The following is a 15,622-nucleotide window of genomic DNA, read 5'->3' on the forward strand; positions in this document are numbered from 1 at the left end:
AGGCAGTACTAAGGGAGCGCTGCACTGTCGGAGGGGCAGTACTGAGGGAGCGCTGCACTGTTGGAGGGGCAGTACTGAGGGAGCGCTGCACTGTTGGAGAGGCAGTACTGAGGGAGCGCTGCACTGTCGGAGGGGCAGTACTGAGGGAGCGCTGCACTGTCGGAGGGGCAGTACTGAGGGAGCGCTGCACTGTTGGAGATGCCGTCTTTCAGACGAGACATTAAAGGACAGTTTATCTAACACACTTTGTCCCACATATTTTTGGTAATAATCACGTACTAGAAAACATAATTATTTATTGAAAACCCTGTTGTTGATTCTTGTCAGGTAATAATCAGTCCAAGAAATATATACTTTTGTATAAATAATACCAGTATTACAGTGCAGTCCTGTGCAGTAACTGAGCCCTTGGCTATTGTGTCCAGTGTAATGAGCAATAGATATATTTGCATTTATACATATTTAACATATACATCACTTGAGGTTGCACAGTTAGGCATGGTAAAGCTCCAATGCTTTGGTATTCCCGTATTAGTATCCTTCGATAGGTTTATCTTCGCCTTCACCCTGCCCCTTCCCACTGTACAGAATCCCAGTGGACCCAACTCCTTCCCATTCACTCCCATTGTACAGAATCCTAATGGATCCAACCCCTTCCCATTCACTCCCATTGTACAGAACCCCAATGGACCTGACCCCTTCCCATTCACTCCCACTGTACAGAATCCCAGTGGACCCAACCCCTTCCCATTCACTCCCAATGGAAGTCACTGGAAATAAAAAGCAGGACAGATGTAAAATGGTCTACCACTGACACTGTTGCGCAAAGTCAAGATCTACCCCACCGCGTCATCACTCTGGGACTAGGGGAACTGGCACTGAATGACGGAGCCAAGGTGGCCGCCGGTTGGTGGCTGACAGCTGACACTACTCGGCTCCCGATCCAAGTCCTGGCGCCCCCTGGGGGCTGAGGAAGGGAAGTCAGAGGAAACAGCCATCCTGGCGTCTTCTGGTGGTTCTCAGCAGCGGTTTGGGAGGAGGCCTTGGTTCCACCCTCTGCGGAGCGCTGTTAAGGTCAGGGGCAGAGCTAGAATTTACTAGGTTCTTTCCGTGCTCATGGAGCACCTCCCCCCACCCCCAACCCTCACTGCCATCTCCTTCCAAAAATTAACAACGTTTTTAACGAAGGGGGAAAGTTAGGACATCGTGTGTCCAATCCAATTGCTAACTATCGTCAACCCACATAAACTGACCCCTCGTCCCGTGGTACGTTCCAGATGTACAAAGTAACTTAGGAACAAGAGGAGGCCGTTCAGCCCCTCGAACCTGTTCCGCCATTCAATCAGATCATGGCTGATCTGTACATAGGATCAGGAGGAGGCCATTCAGCCCCTCGAGCCTGTTCCACCATTCAATCAGATCATGGCTGATCTGTACATAGGAACAGGAGGAGGCCGTTCAGCCAATCGAACCTGTTCCGCCATTCAATCAGATCATGGCTGATCTGTACATAGGATCAGGAGGAGGCCATTCAGCCCCTCGAGCCTGTTCCACCATTCAATCAGATCATGGCCGATCTGTACATAGGAACAGGAGGAGGCCGTTCAGCCCCTCAAGCCTGTTCCACCATTCAATCAGATCATGGCTGATCTGCACCTCAACTCTGTTTACCTGCCCTAGCTCCATATTCCTTACATAGGATTACATCGGATATAGGGCACAGAAACAGGCCATTCGGCCCAACCAGTCCATGCCGGTGTTTATGCTCCACTCTAGCCTCCTCCCGTCTTTCCTCATCTAAATCTATCAGCGTAACTCTCTATTCCCTTCTCCCTCATATGCTTGTCCAGCCTCCCATTAAATGCATCGATACTATTCACCTCAACTACTCCCTGTGGTAGCGAGTTCCACATTCTCACCACTCTCTGGGTAAAGAAGTTTCTCCTGAATTCCCTATTGGATTTCTTGGTGACTATCTTATATTGAGGCCTCTAGTTATGCTCTTCCCCACAAGTGGAAACATTCTCTGTATCCACTCTATCAAAACCTTTCATAATTTTAAAGACCTCTGTTAGGTCACCCCTCAGCCTTCTCTTTTCAAGAGAAAAGAGACCCAGCCTGTTCATCCTTTCCTGATATGTGTACCCTCACATTTCTGGTATCACCCGTGTAAATCTTCTCTGCATCCTCTCCAGTGCCTCTATATCCTTTTTATAATATGGCGACCAGAACTGCATGATTGATGCCCTTACTCAACAAAAATCTATCCAGCTCTGTCTTGAAAGCTCCAATTGACCCCAACATCCACAGCTTTTTTGCGGGGGGAAAGTTCCAGATTTCCACGGCCCTTTGTGTGAAGAAGTGCTTCCTGACATCACCCCTGAACGGCCTGGCTCTAAGGTTAAGGTTCTGCCCCCTTGTTCTGGACCCTCCCACCAGAGGAAATAGTTTCTCTCGATCTACCCTAACAAATCTCTTAATCATTTTAAACACCTCGATTTGAGGTTTTGTAGGTTTTTTGAAAGGAATTGATAGAGCAGATAGAGAGAAACCTTTTCCGCTGGTGGGGGAGTCTAGGACAAGGGAACATAACCTCTAAAATCAGAGCCAGGCCGTTCAGGAGAGAAGCTAGGGAATTCAGGAGAAACTTCTTTACCCAGAGAGTGGTGAGAATGTGGAACTCACTACCACAGGGAGTGATTGAGGCGAATAGTATCGATGCATTTAAGAGGAGGCTGGGTAAGCACACGAGGGAGAAGGGAATAGAGGATTATGCTGAGAGAGTTAGATGAGGAAGTTTGGGAAGAGGCTCGAGTGGAGCATAAACGCCGGCATGGACTAGTTGGACCGAATGGCCTGTTTCTGTGCTGTATATTCTATGTAGCTTCTATGTAGCTTCTTCACGCAAAGGGTAATACAAGTGTGGAACCCCCTCCCACAAAAAGCAGTAGCTGCGAGCTCAATTAATCATTTTAAAAGGAGAGTGATAAGATTTTTGCTCGCCCGTGTTATTAAGGGATATGGAGCCAAGGCGGGTGGAGGGAGTTTGGATACAGATCAGCCATGATCTCATTGAACGGCGGGACAGGCTCGAGGGGCTGAATGGCCTCCTCCTGTTCCAGCCCTCAGCCGTCTAAACTCAAGGGAATACAAGACAAGTTCCTGATTTCACTCCTGCATGGCCTAGCTCTAATTTAAAAGCAATCTCTTTCTCTCTTGTGGAATTCGGAAGCCCTGGAACCCAGGTAACACTTCAGGGACCGAGTGATATTTGCACTGAACTATTCGCTGTTCCGAGCCATGTAGCGCAACAGCGCCGCCACAGGCCAGGAGGAGGTACTACACCAACGCCACCATGTTCTTTCAATTGATGTAGTACTTGTTTGTACCAGGTGGCGGTGCTGTTGTACCATTCTTTCAATGCAGGTTCCCCAGCCCTTAAAGGGGGCTACAATTGGCCTCAGTGCCTTTGAGTTAGGGGGGAAACTTATAATTAATCAAAAGCTCCTTGCTCCTCATCATCATCGCCTGATGGGACCCAAGTTGTGTGTCTATTTGACCGGGTCGGGATGGGGGGTGGGTGGGGGTGCAGGAGTGGACTGGGCTGTGATGCCTCCCACAGTCAACCTGCTTGCTGACACTCACCGCCGGGGCTGGGACACACACACACACACACACAGAGGTGAAGAATGGGCTGGTACAGTGAGGGGGCGCCCCCTCCCCCTCTGTGGGCAAGGGAGGAAACACTGATCCAAGGAGGGGTGTCTTGACATCGGAGGTAGACACGTCACAGGGAAATTCGACCCGCTGCGGTCACGTGGCGATTCCATGATGCACTCCCGCGTGATCCGGTCACGTGCTTCCCGTCAGTTTTTCTTGAAGAGGGAGAAGATGCCCCGGGGGTCCCGGGCCGGGCTGCCCCCGTTGGGACCCGGACCCCGCAACCTCCCCCGGGGCCACGCACCCTCCTGCCTCTGCTCCCGTTGATGCTGCGTCTTCAGCTGCTGGCTGATGATGATCTGCATGTCTTCCTGGGAGGGCAAAGGTAAAAGGAGGGGGAGGGTGGAGAGAGAGAAAGAGAGAGAGAGAGAGAGAGAGCGAGAGAGAGAAAAGGGAGAGATGGAGAGAGAGGGAGAGAGAGAGAGAGAGAGAGAAAAGGGGAGAGAGAGAAAAGGGAGAGATGGAGAGAGAGAGAGAGAGAGAGAAAAGGGAGAGATGGAGAGAGAGAGAAAGGGGAGAGATGGAGAGAGAGAGAAAGGGGAGAGATGGAGAGAGAGAGAGAGCGAAAAAAGGGAGAGATGGAGAGAGAGAGAAAAGGGAGAGAGAGACAGAGAGGGAGAAAAGGGAGAGATGGAGAGAGAGGGAGAAAAGGGAGAGATGGAGAAAGAGAGAGAGAGAGAGAGAGAGAGAGAGAAAGGGAGAGAGATGGAGAGAGAGAGAAAGGGGAGAGATGGAGAGAGAGAGAAAGGGGAGAGATGGAGAGAGAGAGAAAGGGGAGAGATGGAGAGAGAGAGAGAGCGAAAAAAGGGAGAGATGGAGAGAGAGAGAAAAGGGAGAGAGAGACAGAGAGGGAGAAAAGGGAGAGATGGAGAGAGAGGGAGAAAAGGGAGAGATGGAGAAAGAGAGAGAGAGAGAGAGAGAGAGAGAGAGATGGAGAGAGAGAACAGTCAGATTTTGTTCTTTGCCTCATATTAAACTTGGTATTGAGTGACACTGGGTGGGGTTTAACACCCACCCCCTCTCGGACCCACACACACACTGCCAACACCCACCCCCACCTCTGATACACACACACACCTCCTGACCCGCTCCCCCCACACACAACCCCGCGACCACCACCTCCCCCCCCCCCCCGCCCCATCCCCGATACATACTCACCCCCCGGTCACATATAAACAACCCCAAACCCCCACCCCACATACACAAACTCCCCAGGTGAGATTGTCCGGCTCGGCACTAGGCCGGGATGGAGCCTGGGCCTTTCCTGCTCGGTGCGACCCAGTGTACATTGACAGACGCAGCCTCTGAGGGAAGCTGGGTTGATTTCTTGGAGCCCACCCTCGCGGCCTTGCCCGGGGGCGGACTGCACCCACCTGCCAGGCCTCCAACTCCTGAGCCAGTTCGATCTTCTGCTGGATGGTGTGGAGGAGCTGACGGCTGAGGGACTCGCGCTCGATCCGTCCTCGCACCATCTCCAACTCCACTTCGTTCTTCCTGCAATCAGAAAAGGCACGGGTAAAGGTACAGACCCAGGGAAGGGAAGGGTGGGGAGGGGAGGGGAGGGGAGGAGTCCTGTGGAGCGAGGGAGGGGAGGGGTCCTGTGGAGCGAGGGAGGGGAGGGGGTCCCGCGGAGCGAGGGAGGGGAGGGGGGTCCCACGGAGCGAGGGAGGGGAGGGGGGGAGGAGGTCCCATGGAGCGAGGGAGGGGAGAGGGTCCCGCGGAGTGAGGGAGGGGAGGGGGTACAGCGGAACGAGGGAGGGGGTCCCGCAGAGCGAGGGGGGGAGGGGGTCCCGCAGAGCGAGGGGGTGTCACCAGAGTGAGGGAGGGGAGCGGGTCCCGCGGAGCGAGGGAGGGGGTCCTGCAGAGCGAGGGAGGGGAGGGGAGGGGGTCCCGCAGAGCGAGGGGGTGTCACGCAGAGCGAGGGAGGGGAGGGGAGGGGGTCCCGCGGAGCGAGGGAGGGGAGGGGTCCCATGGAGTGAGGGAGGGGAGGGGGTCCCGCAGAGCGAGGGAGGGGAGGGGGCTCTGCAGAGCGAGGGAGGGGAGGGGGTCCCATGGAGCGAGGGAGGGGAGGGGGGTCCCACGGAGCGAGGGAGGGGAGGGGGTCCCACGGAGCGAGGGAGGGGAGGGGGTCCCACGGAGCGAGGGAGGGGAGGGGGTCCCACGGAGCGAGGGCGTCCCACGGAGCGAGGGGTCCCACAGAGCGAGGGAGGGGAGGGGTCCCGCGGAGGGAGGGAGGGGAGGGGTCCCGCGGAGGGAGGGAGGGGAGGGGTCCCGCGTGTAATGTATATACCTTTAAGGGGGGAACTATGTTTTACAGCTCATGTATACTGCAGTACCGGCAGTGACCACACCTGTATATAGCACTGAGTAGTAATCTGTACAGTTCAGTTGCAGTGTGAGCCACGTTGAGTAAACACCTGTTGTACCGTTCTCCGCAGTCTGTGTCTTCTTATACACGGACGCAACATTGGCAACGAGGCAGGTTCGAACCTACCTGCAACTCTGCATCACCTCCCGGGGATTCGTTCCTGGAGATCAGTGGATTGGAGGTCAAGGCCAGAGACTCGGGCGTCGACCACGGGCAACTGCCCAGTCATCCAGCAGAGACTCGAGAATCGCGGGGGAGGCTGTCGAGAGCCAGGCTTGGCTTTCCAGTCGAGGTGGTCCAGCGAAACGGGCTGGCAACAGGTAGTGCGCAGACCCTTCCCGGACAGCGGCGGGCTAGAGCCCGACCGAGCGGCACAGCAAAGGGCCGAGCAGCGTTGACGGGGAAGAGAGAGAGAGGGCACAGCGCACAGGGCGCAGCCGGTGTTCAGGGGCCGAGCAGCGTCGGAGAGAGGGAGAGAGAGACGCGCAGAAACCCGCGAGGCGCCGCCATTGCCACGAGGACCGCCGAGAGCGGCGTTGGCAGCAGCGCAGGAGAAGCGCGCGAAACCTACAGGGCGCCGCCATTGCCACGAGAATCGCCGGGAGCGGCGTTGGCAGCAGCGGGGGAGGAAGGAAAGCGCGGGAGACGCCATTTTAAGCCATTGGGAGACGCCATTTTAAACCACACCCAAAATGCCAAAGAGTGGCAGTATCACCGCATTTGACAATGAAGTTGAAGATTGGACTACACATGTCAAACCAATAGAGGTGTACTGCAAGGCAAATGAGATGTCAGATGACAAGAAAGCGTCGGTATTGTTAAATTTAATGGGTGCAAAGACGTATGGTTTATTATGAAATCTAGTAACCCCAACGAAGCCAATGGAAAAGAGTTTTGAAGACATAGTAACGATACTAAAGGAACATTTAAACCCCACACCGCTGCTGATAGCAGAAAGATTCAAGTTTCACAAACGGAACCAGCATAAGGATGAAAGCAATGCTGATTATTTAACAGAACTGCACAAACTATTGAAACACTGCCAGTTTGGAGAGGGACTGGCAGATACCTTAAGGGACAAGTTTGTGTGTGGGCTTCAAAGTGAAGGAACCCAGAAACGGCTTTTATCTGAAAAGGACCTTGCGCTGGAAAAGGCTTTCAGCATTGCGGTATCATATGAAGCAGCAGCACGGGGCGCTGCAGAGATACAACAGAGACCGCAAGAATATGGCACAAACGAAATGTCATATGGAACAGAGAAGTGCTATCGCTGCGGCAGAACAACACACGACCAGAATGATTGCTGGTTCAAAGACAAAGTGTGCAGACAGTGTGGAAAAGTAGGACACATAGCACGAGTCTGGAGGTCGGGAAAGAAAACCAGCAATAAGAAACCTACCAAAGGAAAGTACAAGAAGGTACATAAGATGACGGAGAATAGTTCAGACGAACAAAAGAGTGATAACGACTCCGAAAGCAGGGAACTGAGTTGTCTGAAACTACATAATGTGATCACAACGGAGGATCACCGAACTATTTGGGTCACTCTCAAGTTAGCAGGAGTCCAGGTAAAGATGGAATTGGACACAGGATCAGCCCTAACAGTCATATACCGACGGGACTACGAGCGGCTATTCTCACACATACCCTTGAGAGACACAAAAATTATTTTGAAGACGTACACGGGGCAAAAAGTCTACCCCAAAGCAAAAATAAGGGTGCCCGTTATATATAACGGTAAGGAAACACCAAAACTAGACCTGTATGTATTGCAAGATGGAGGACCACCATTACTGGGACGTGAATGGATCCGGAAAATACAACTGGATTGGCATTCCATACAGGCACTGACTGTGGCTGACAAAAAGGATGACGACGTCACAACTGGGCGACTGTCAAAGATCCTAACTGACGCGAAAGAAGTGTTCCAGCAAGGACTCGGAACACTAAAAGGCATGACAGCGACGATTAAAATTGAAGAAAACGCAAGCCCAAAATTTTTTAAGCCCAGACCGGTACCTTATGCGATCCGCCCAGCCGTCGAAGCAGAGCTGGAGAGTCTGGAATGTTCAGGTGTACTGTCCAAGGTAGACTGGAGCAAGTGGGCTACACCCATCGTCCCTGTGATGAAAAAGTCGTTGAGCAGCACGCCTGGGGAACCAAGGAAGGTTCGCATCTGTGGGGACTTTAAGGTAACAGTGAACCCGATCCTTCACACCGTACAATATCCACTTCCGCGGATTGAAGATATTTTCGCCTTGCTATCTGGAGGGCAACGCTTCACTAAGATTGATCTGGCCCAGGCGTATCTGCAAATGGAGGTAGAAGAAGCATCAAAAAAATACCTCACAATCAACACCCATAAAGGTTTCTACCAATACAACCGGCTGGTATTCGGGGTAGCATCAGCTCCGGCTATTTGGCAGAGGGCAATGGAACAAGTCCTGCAAGGGATCCCAGGGACCCAGTGTTATTTGGACGACATCCTGGTCACGGGCGAAAATGACAGTGATCACCTTGCCAACCTGGAGCAGGTGCTCACTAGATTGCAGGAATATGGGCTCCGAGCTAACTGCCCCAAATGCGAGTTTTTTGGAAAACAGATGTCGTATTGTGGCCACGTTATCGATAAAGAGGGGTTACATAAGTCCCCAGAGAAGATTGAGGCAGTAGTCAAGGCTCCAGCACCGGAAAATGTGTCACAACTGAGGTCGTTCCTCGGGCTGGTAAACTACTATCATAAGTTCTTGCCAAATTTGTCTACAATACTACACCCACTGAACACCCTACTGCAAACTGGGGTGCCATGGAAGTGGAGTGACGAATGTAGATGAGCTTTCCAGAAGAGCAAAACACTAATCACATCGAAAGAGGTATTGGCCCATTACAACCCAGCATTACACAGGGCACTAGTTTACAGGGCAGCACGGTGGCATAGTGGTTAGCACTGTTGCCTCACAGCGCCAGGGACCCGGGTTCGAATCCGGCCTCGGGTGACTGTCTGTGTGGAGTTTGCACATTCTCCCCGTGTTTGCGTGGGTTTCCTCCGGGTGCTCCGGTTTCCTCCCACAGTCCAAAGATGTGCGGGTTAGGTTGATTGGCTATGATAAATTGACCCTTAGTGTTAGGGGGATTAAATACGTGGGGTTACGGGGATAGGGTGGGATATGTGTTGGTGTAGGGGTTACGGGGATCGGGTGGGATATGGGCCGAAATGGCCTCTATCTGCACTGTGGGGTTTCTGTGATTCTGTGATTACCAATTCGGTTGGCATGTGATGCGTCACCCTACGGCATTGGAGCGGTGCTGTCGCATAAATTCTCGGACGGCTCAGAGAGGCCAATAGCCTTTGCGTCACGATTGACAGGGAGGCCCTCAGCCTAGTGTGGGGAGTGAAAAAGTTCAATCACTATCTGCACGGGCAGAAATTCACCTTGCTGACTGATCACCAGCCTCTTGTCTCCATTTTTAATCCGAAGAAGGGCGTTCCGGTGATGACTGCGCAACGACTACAAAGATGGTCACTTTTTCTAGGGGCGCACCATTATGAGATTGAATATAAGGGCACGAAACAGCATGGAAATGCTGATGGGCTATCACGCCTGCCACTGCCTACTGCAGAGGAAGCACCAGCAGTGATCCTGTCGAAATATTCCATTCGACTATAGTTGAATACCTACCGGTAACTAACGCTTGTATCGAAAAGGAAACCCGAAATGACCCTACACTGGACCTGTGGGAGAGCAGCAGCGCGACCGGCGGCACTTAAAACCGGCGGTTTCAGCAGAGGCGAGGTCAGAGAGCTTGGACCTGTGGGAGAGCAGCAGCGCGACCGGCGGCACTTAAATCCGGCGGATTCAGCAGAGGCGAGGTCAGAGAGCTTGGACCTGTGGGAGAGCAGCAGCGCGACCGGCGGCACTTAAAACCGGCGGATTCAGCAGAGGCGAGGTCAGAGAGCTTGGACCTGTGGGAGAGCAGCAGCACGACCGGCGGCACTTAAAACCGGCGGATTCAGCAGAGGCGAGGTCAGAGAGCTTGGACCTGTGGGAGAGCAGCAGCGCGACCGGCGGAACTTAAAACCGGCGGATTCAGCAGAGGCGAGGTCAGAGAGCTTGGACCTGTGGGAGAGCAGCAGCGCGACCGGCGGCACTTAAAACCGGCGGGTTCAGCAGAGGCGCACCAAATCAACAGCAGAGGAGAGAGGTAAAAAGTAATCAGAGTGTGACGTCACCAGGGAGCAGGTAAGTGATTGGTTGGTGAGTATTTCACTTTTTTAAACTTTAACTCTGTAGTTTATAGTTACGAGGGTCTTTTCTGGTGTAGCAGGGACTGTTGGTAGACTATACAAGCGCCTTAGAGATATTTTTAATTGGTGATAGTAAATTAATTTAAATTAATTAAAGGGAAGGTCATGCCAGGTGAGCCCAGCCCCGTGATATGCTCCTCTTGCTCTATGTGGGAATTCAGGGACCCCGGTGCCCCTGATGACCACGTGTGCCAGAGATGCATCCATCTGCAGCTACTAGCAGACCGCATTGAGGCGCTGGAGCTGCGGGTGGATGGGTTGTTGAGCATTCACTATGCTGAGAGGGTCGTGGATAGCACGTTTAGTGAGTTGGTCACACCGCAGGGAAGGGCTGCACAGGAAGACAGGAAATGGGTGACCACCAGGCGGAGCAATAGAAGCAGGCAGGTAGTGCAGGAGACCCCTGTGACCATTCCCCTCTCAAACAAGTATACCGCTTTGGATACTGTTGAGGGGGATGACTCACCAGGGGAAGGCAGCAGCAGCCAACTTCCTGGCACTGGGGGTGCTCCTGCTGCCCAGGAAGGGGGGAAAAAGAGTGGGAGAGCAATAGCGGTAGGGGATTCTACAGTAAGGGGAACAGATAGGCGTTTCTGTGGCCGTAGACGTGAATCCAGGATGGTTTGTTGCCTCCCTGGTGCCAGGGTGAAGGATATCACTGAGCGGTTGCAGGGCATTCTGGAGGGGGAGGGTGAACAGCCAGAGGTCGTGGTCCACATTGGTACCAACGACATAGGTAAAAAGAGGGATGAGGTCCTGCAGCAAGAATTTCGGGAGCTAGGTGAAGGATTAAAGAGCAGGACCTCAAAGGTTGTAATCTCTGGATTACTCCCGGTGCCACGTGCTAGTAAGTATAGGAATAGGAAGATAGAACAGATGAATGCGTGGCTAAAGGGATGGTGCAGGGGGGAGGGCTTTAGTTTCCTGGATCACTGGGTCTGCTTCTGGGAAAGGTGGGACTTGTACAAGTCGGACGGTTTACACCTGAACCAGAGGGGAACCAATATCCTTGCGGGGAGGTTTGCTAGCACTGCTGGGGGGGGTTTAAACTAACTTGGCAGGGGGATGGGGTACAGAGTGGAGCTATAGTAGGGGGTGATTTACAGCCAAATACAGAGGAAAAAACAAGTCAGCTGGGAAGGCAGAGCAAATATGTGAAGGCAAAAGGGAATATGGCAGGGCTGGAAGGCATTTATTTTAATGCAAGGAGTCTTGCAAATAAGGTGGATGAACTGAAGTTGTTGTTGAACACATGGGAGTACGATATTGTTGCTATCACGGAGACATGGTTGAGGGAGGGTCAGGACTGGCAGCTCAATATTCCGGGGTATAGAATCTTCAGGCGAGACAGAGGGGGGTGTAAAAGGGGAGGGGGTGTTGCAATATTAATTAAGGAGTCAATTACTGCTGTAAGGAGGGATGATATATTAGCGGGTTCCTCTAATGAGGCCATATGGGTAGAACTTAAAAACAAAAAGGGGGCAAGCACTTTGCTGGGAGTGTACTATAGGCCCCCAAACAGTCAGGGGGAGATGGAGGAACAGATATGTAGGCAAATCTCAGAGAAGTGTGAAAATAATAGGGTAATAATAGTGGGGGATTTCAACTTCCCCAATATAAATTGGGATAGTCAGAGTGTGAAAGGCTTAGAGGGTGCAGAATTCTTAAAGTGCATCCAGGAGAGCTTTTTGAGCCAACATGTAGAAAGTCCTACAAGAGAGGGGGCGGTACTGGACCTAATTCTGGGGAATGTAGCCGGGCAAGTGGTGGAAGTATCAGTAGGAGAGCATTTTGGCGACAGTGACCATAATTCGGTGAGATTTAAGGTGGTCATGGAAAAAGACAAAGACGGCCCGGAAATAAGGGTTCTAAATTGGGGGAAGGCCGATTTTAATATGATAAGGCAGGATCTGGCCAAAGTGGACTGGGAGCAGCTACTTATAGGAAAATCCACATCAAAACAGTGGGAGACTTTCAGAAGGGAAATAGAGAGAGTACAACGCCAACATGTTCCTGTAAGGGTCAAGGGTGGGACCAACAAGCAAAGGGAACCTTGGATGACAAGGGATATACAAAAATGCATTAGAAACAAAAGGGGGGCTTTTGGCAGTTACAAAAGACTAAAGACGGAAGAAGCCCTAGAGGAGTATAAAAAGTGCAGGGGCATACTTAAAAAAGAAATTAGGAGGACGAGGAGGGACCATGAAATAACACTGGCGAGCAAAATAAAGGAAAATCCTAAGATGTTTTATAAGTATATTAAGGGCAAGAGGATAACCAGGGAAAGGGTAGGGCCCATTAGGGACCAAAGTGGCAATGTGTGTGTAGAGCCAGATGATGTAGGCGGGGTTTTAAATGATTTTTTTGCATCTGTGTTCACTATGGAGAAAGACGATGCAGACATAGAAATCGGGCAAGGGGACTGTGACATACTTGAACATATTAGCATCGAGAGGGAGGAGGTGCTAGCGGTTTTTAGCAGGCCAAAAAGTGGACAAATCCCCAGGCCTGGACGAGATGTACCCCAGGCTGCTGTGGGAGGCAAAGGAGGAGATTGCAGGGGCTCTGACACAAATTTTCAGAACCTCTCTGGCCACAGGGGATGTACCAGAGGACTGGAGAGCAGCTAATGTAGTACCATTATACAAGAAGGGTAGCAGGGATAAACCAGGGAATTACAGGCCAGTGAGCCTAACATCTGTGGTAGGGAAATTATTGGAAAAAATTTTGAGGGACAAAATTAGTCTCCACTTGGAGAGGCAAGGATTAATCGGGGATAGTCAGCATGGCTTTGTCAAGGGTAAATCATGTCTGACAAATCTGATTGAATTTTTCGAGGGGGTGACTAGGGGGGTGGATGAGGGAAATGCTGTGGATGTGGTTTACATGGACTTCAGTAAAGCTTTTGACAAAGTCCCGCATAGGAGACTGGTCAAGAAGGTAAGAGCCCATGGGATCCAGGGTGCCTTGGCGCGTTGGATCCTAAACTGGCTGAGTGGCAGGAGGCAGAGGGTGATGGTCGAAGGTTGCTTTTGTGACTGGAAGCCTGTGTCCAGTGGGGTACCTCAGGGATCGGTGCTGGGTCCCTTGTTGTTTGTGATCTACATAAATGATTTGGATGAGAATGTAAAAGGTATGATCAGTAAGTTCGCAGATGACACGAAAATTGGTGGGGTGGTAAATTGCGAGGAGGAAAGCCTCAGGCTACAGGACGATATAAACGGGTTGGTCAGATGGGCGGAAAAGTGGCAAATGGAATTTAACCCTGAAAAGTGCGAGGTGATGCATTTTGGACGGACAAATAAGGCAAGGGAATACACAATGAGTGGTAGGACCCTAGGAAGTACAGAGGGTCAGAGGGACCTTGGTGTACATGTACATAGATCCCTGAAGGCAGCGGAACAGGTAGATAAGGTGGTTAAAAAGGCATATGGGATACTTGCCTTCATTAGCCAAGGCATAGAATATAAGAGCAGGGAGGTTATGATGGAGCTGTACAAAACGCTGGTGAGGCCAAAGCTGGAGTACTGTGTGCAGTTCTGGTCGCCTCACTATAGGAAGGATGTGATTGCTTTGGAGAGAGTGCAGAGAAGATTCACCAGGATGTTACCTGGGATGGAGCGCCTCAGCTATGAAGGAAGACTAAACAGGCTGGGGTTGTTTTCCTTGGAGCAAAGAAGGCTGAGGGGGGACCTGATTGAGGTGTACAAAATGATGAGGGGCATAGATAGGGTAGACAAAGAGGAACTTTTCCCCTTAGTAGGGGAGTCAATAACAAGGGGGCATAGATTCAGGGTAAGGGGCAGGAGATTTAGAGGGGATTTGCGGAGGAACTTTTTCACCCAGAGGGTGGTTGGAATCTGGAACTCACTGCCTGAAAGGGTGGTAGAGGCAGGAACCCTCACAACATTCAAGAAGCATTTGGATGAGCACTTGAAATGCCATTGCATACAAGGCTATGGACCAAATGCTGGAAAATGGGATTAGACTGGACAGGGATGGATGGGCGGCGCAGACACGATGGGCCGAAGGGCCTCTTTCTGTGCTGTAAAACTCTATGACTCTATGACTGTCTCGGGTATATGATTTGACGGTGAAGGGATGGCCAGCACATGGCGACTCACTGTTGCCAGCATTCTCGACAAGGAGAGAACAGCTGTCAGTGTGCCGGGGGACCTTGATGTGTGGATCCCGAGTGGTAATTCCACCCAAGTTAAGGGATAGAGTGCTCAATGAGCTTCATGAGGGTCATCTGGGAGGGGTAAAAATGAAAAGCCTAGCCAGGGCTTATGTGTGGTGGCCGGGAATCAATAAACAAATCGAGGACCTGACCAAGAGCTGCTCAGGATGCCAGAAAGTCCAAAATGCACCACCACAGGCCCCTCTACACCCATGGGAGTGGCCCTCATCTCCATGGCAACGGGTGCATATTGATTTTGCTGGTCCATTCATGGACTCAATGTTTTTAATAGCCGTGGATGCACACTCGAAATGGCCTGAGGTCATCAAAATGTCCTCCACCACGGAGAAAACTATTGCAGTCCTACGGACCATTTTTGCCAGGAATGGCTTGCCAGAACAGATTTGCTCCGACAACGGACCAGAGTTTGTGTCCGAAGAGTTCCGGAGTCCTTGAAAAGGAATGGGGTAAGGCATTACACATCCGCCCCGTATCATCCAGCCACAAATGGATTGGCTGAGAGGTTCGTACAAACCTTTAAGAAGGCAATAAAGGCTATGTACAATGACAACATTCCGCTGCAGCACAAGGTGGACAATTTCCTGTTCGCCTACCGGAATGCAACACATGCAGTCACCAACCAGGCCCCAGCCATGATGTTCTTTAACCGAAGGTTAAGATCTCGCCTGGATTTGCTCAGACCAAACGTACAAAGAGATGTTGAGAGTAAGCAATTCCAGCACATCCACGAGAAGCCAACAAGGAGCTTCAATGTAGGGCAACCAGTCTTGGCCCGCGACTGCCGAACAGAAAAATGGCAGCCAGGAACGATATGCACATGGCAGGGCCCACTAATGTACACAGTGGACGTTGGGGAGAGCATCGTGAGACGCCATGCTGACCAGATCCTAGAGTCACAGGAACAAGTCAACCCCATGCCTCACCCATACGTACCTGGTGATGAACCCGACGTACAGGTCGCATCTACCCCAGAAACAGTAGCATCGGAAGCTGATGAACCAACCGACGACAGGGGGCCAGAATCGCC

At 51.7% G+C, this 15,622-nt stretch overlaps 1 protein-coding gene across 1 annotated transcript in view; it reads right to left on the bottom strand.

Annotated features, from left to right (window-relative positions):
- Positions 1 to 279: 279 nt before the first annotated feature.
- LOC147095486 (BICD family-like cargo adapter 1) overlaps positions 280 to 15,622 on the bottom strand; it is an 85,385-nt gene continuing 70,042 nt past the window's right edge. The window contains exons 8-9 of the mRNA XM_085974630.1: positions 5,094 to 5,214; positions 280 to 4,031 (exon numbers count right to left, since the gene is read on the bottom strand). Of these exons, the coding sequence (XP_085830756.1) occupies positions 3,867 to 4,031; positions 5,094 to 5,214 (286 nt within the window). The 3' untranslated portion in view covers positions 280 to 3,866. The remainder of the gene's footprint in view (positions 4,032 to 5,093; positions 5,215 to 15,622) is intronic.

This window comes from Somniosus microcephalus, unplaced genomic scaffold (genome assembly GCF_052327205.1).
Source record: "Somniosus microcephalus isolate GS21.2 unplaced genomic scaffold, FLI_Smic_1.0 unresolved_chr1, whole genome shotgun sequence".
Classification (NCBI taxonomy): domain Eukaryota; kingdom Metazoa; phylum Chordata; class Chondrichthyes; order Squaliformes; family Somniosidae; genus Somniosus; species Somniosus microcephalus.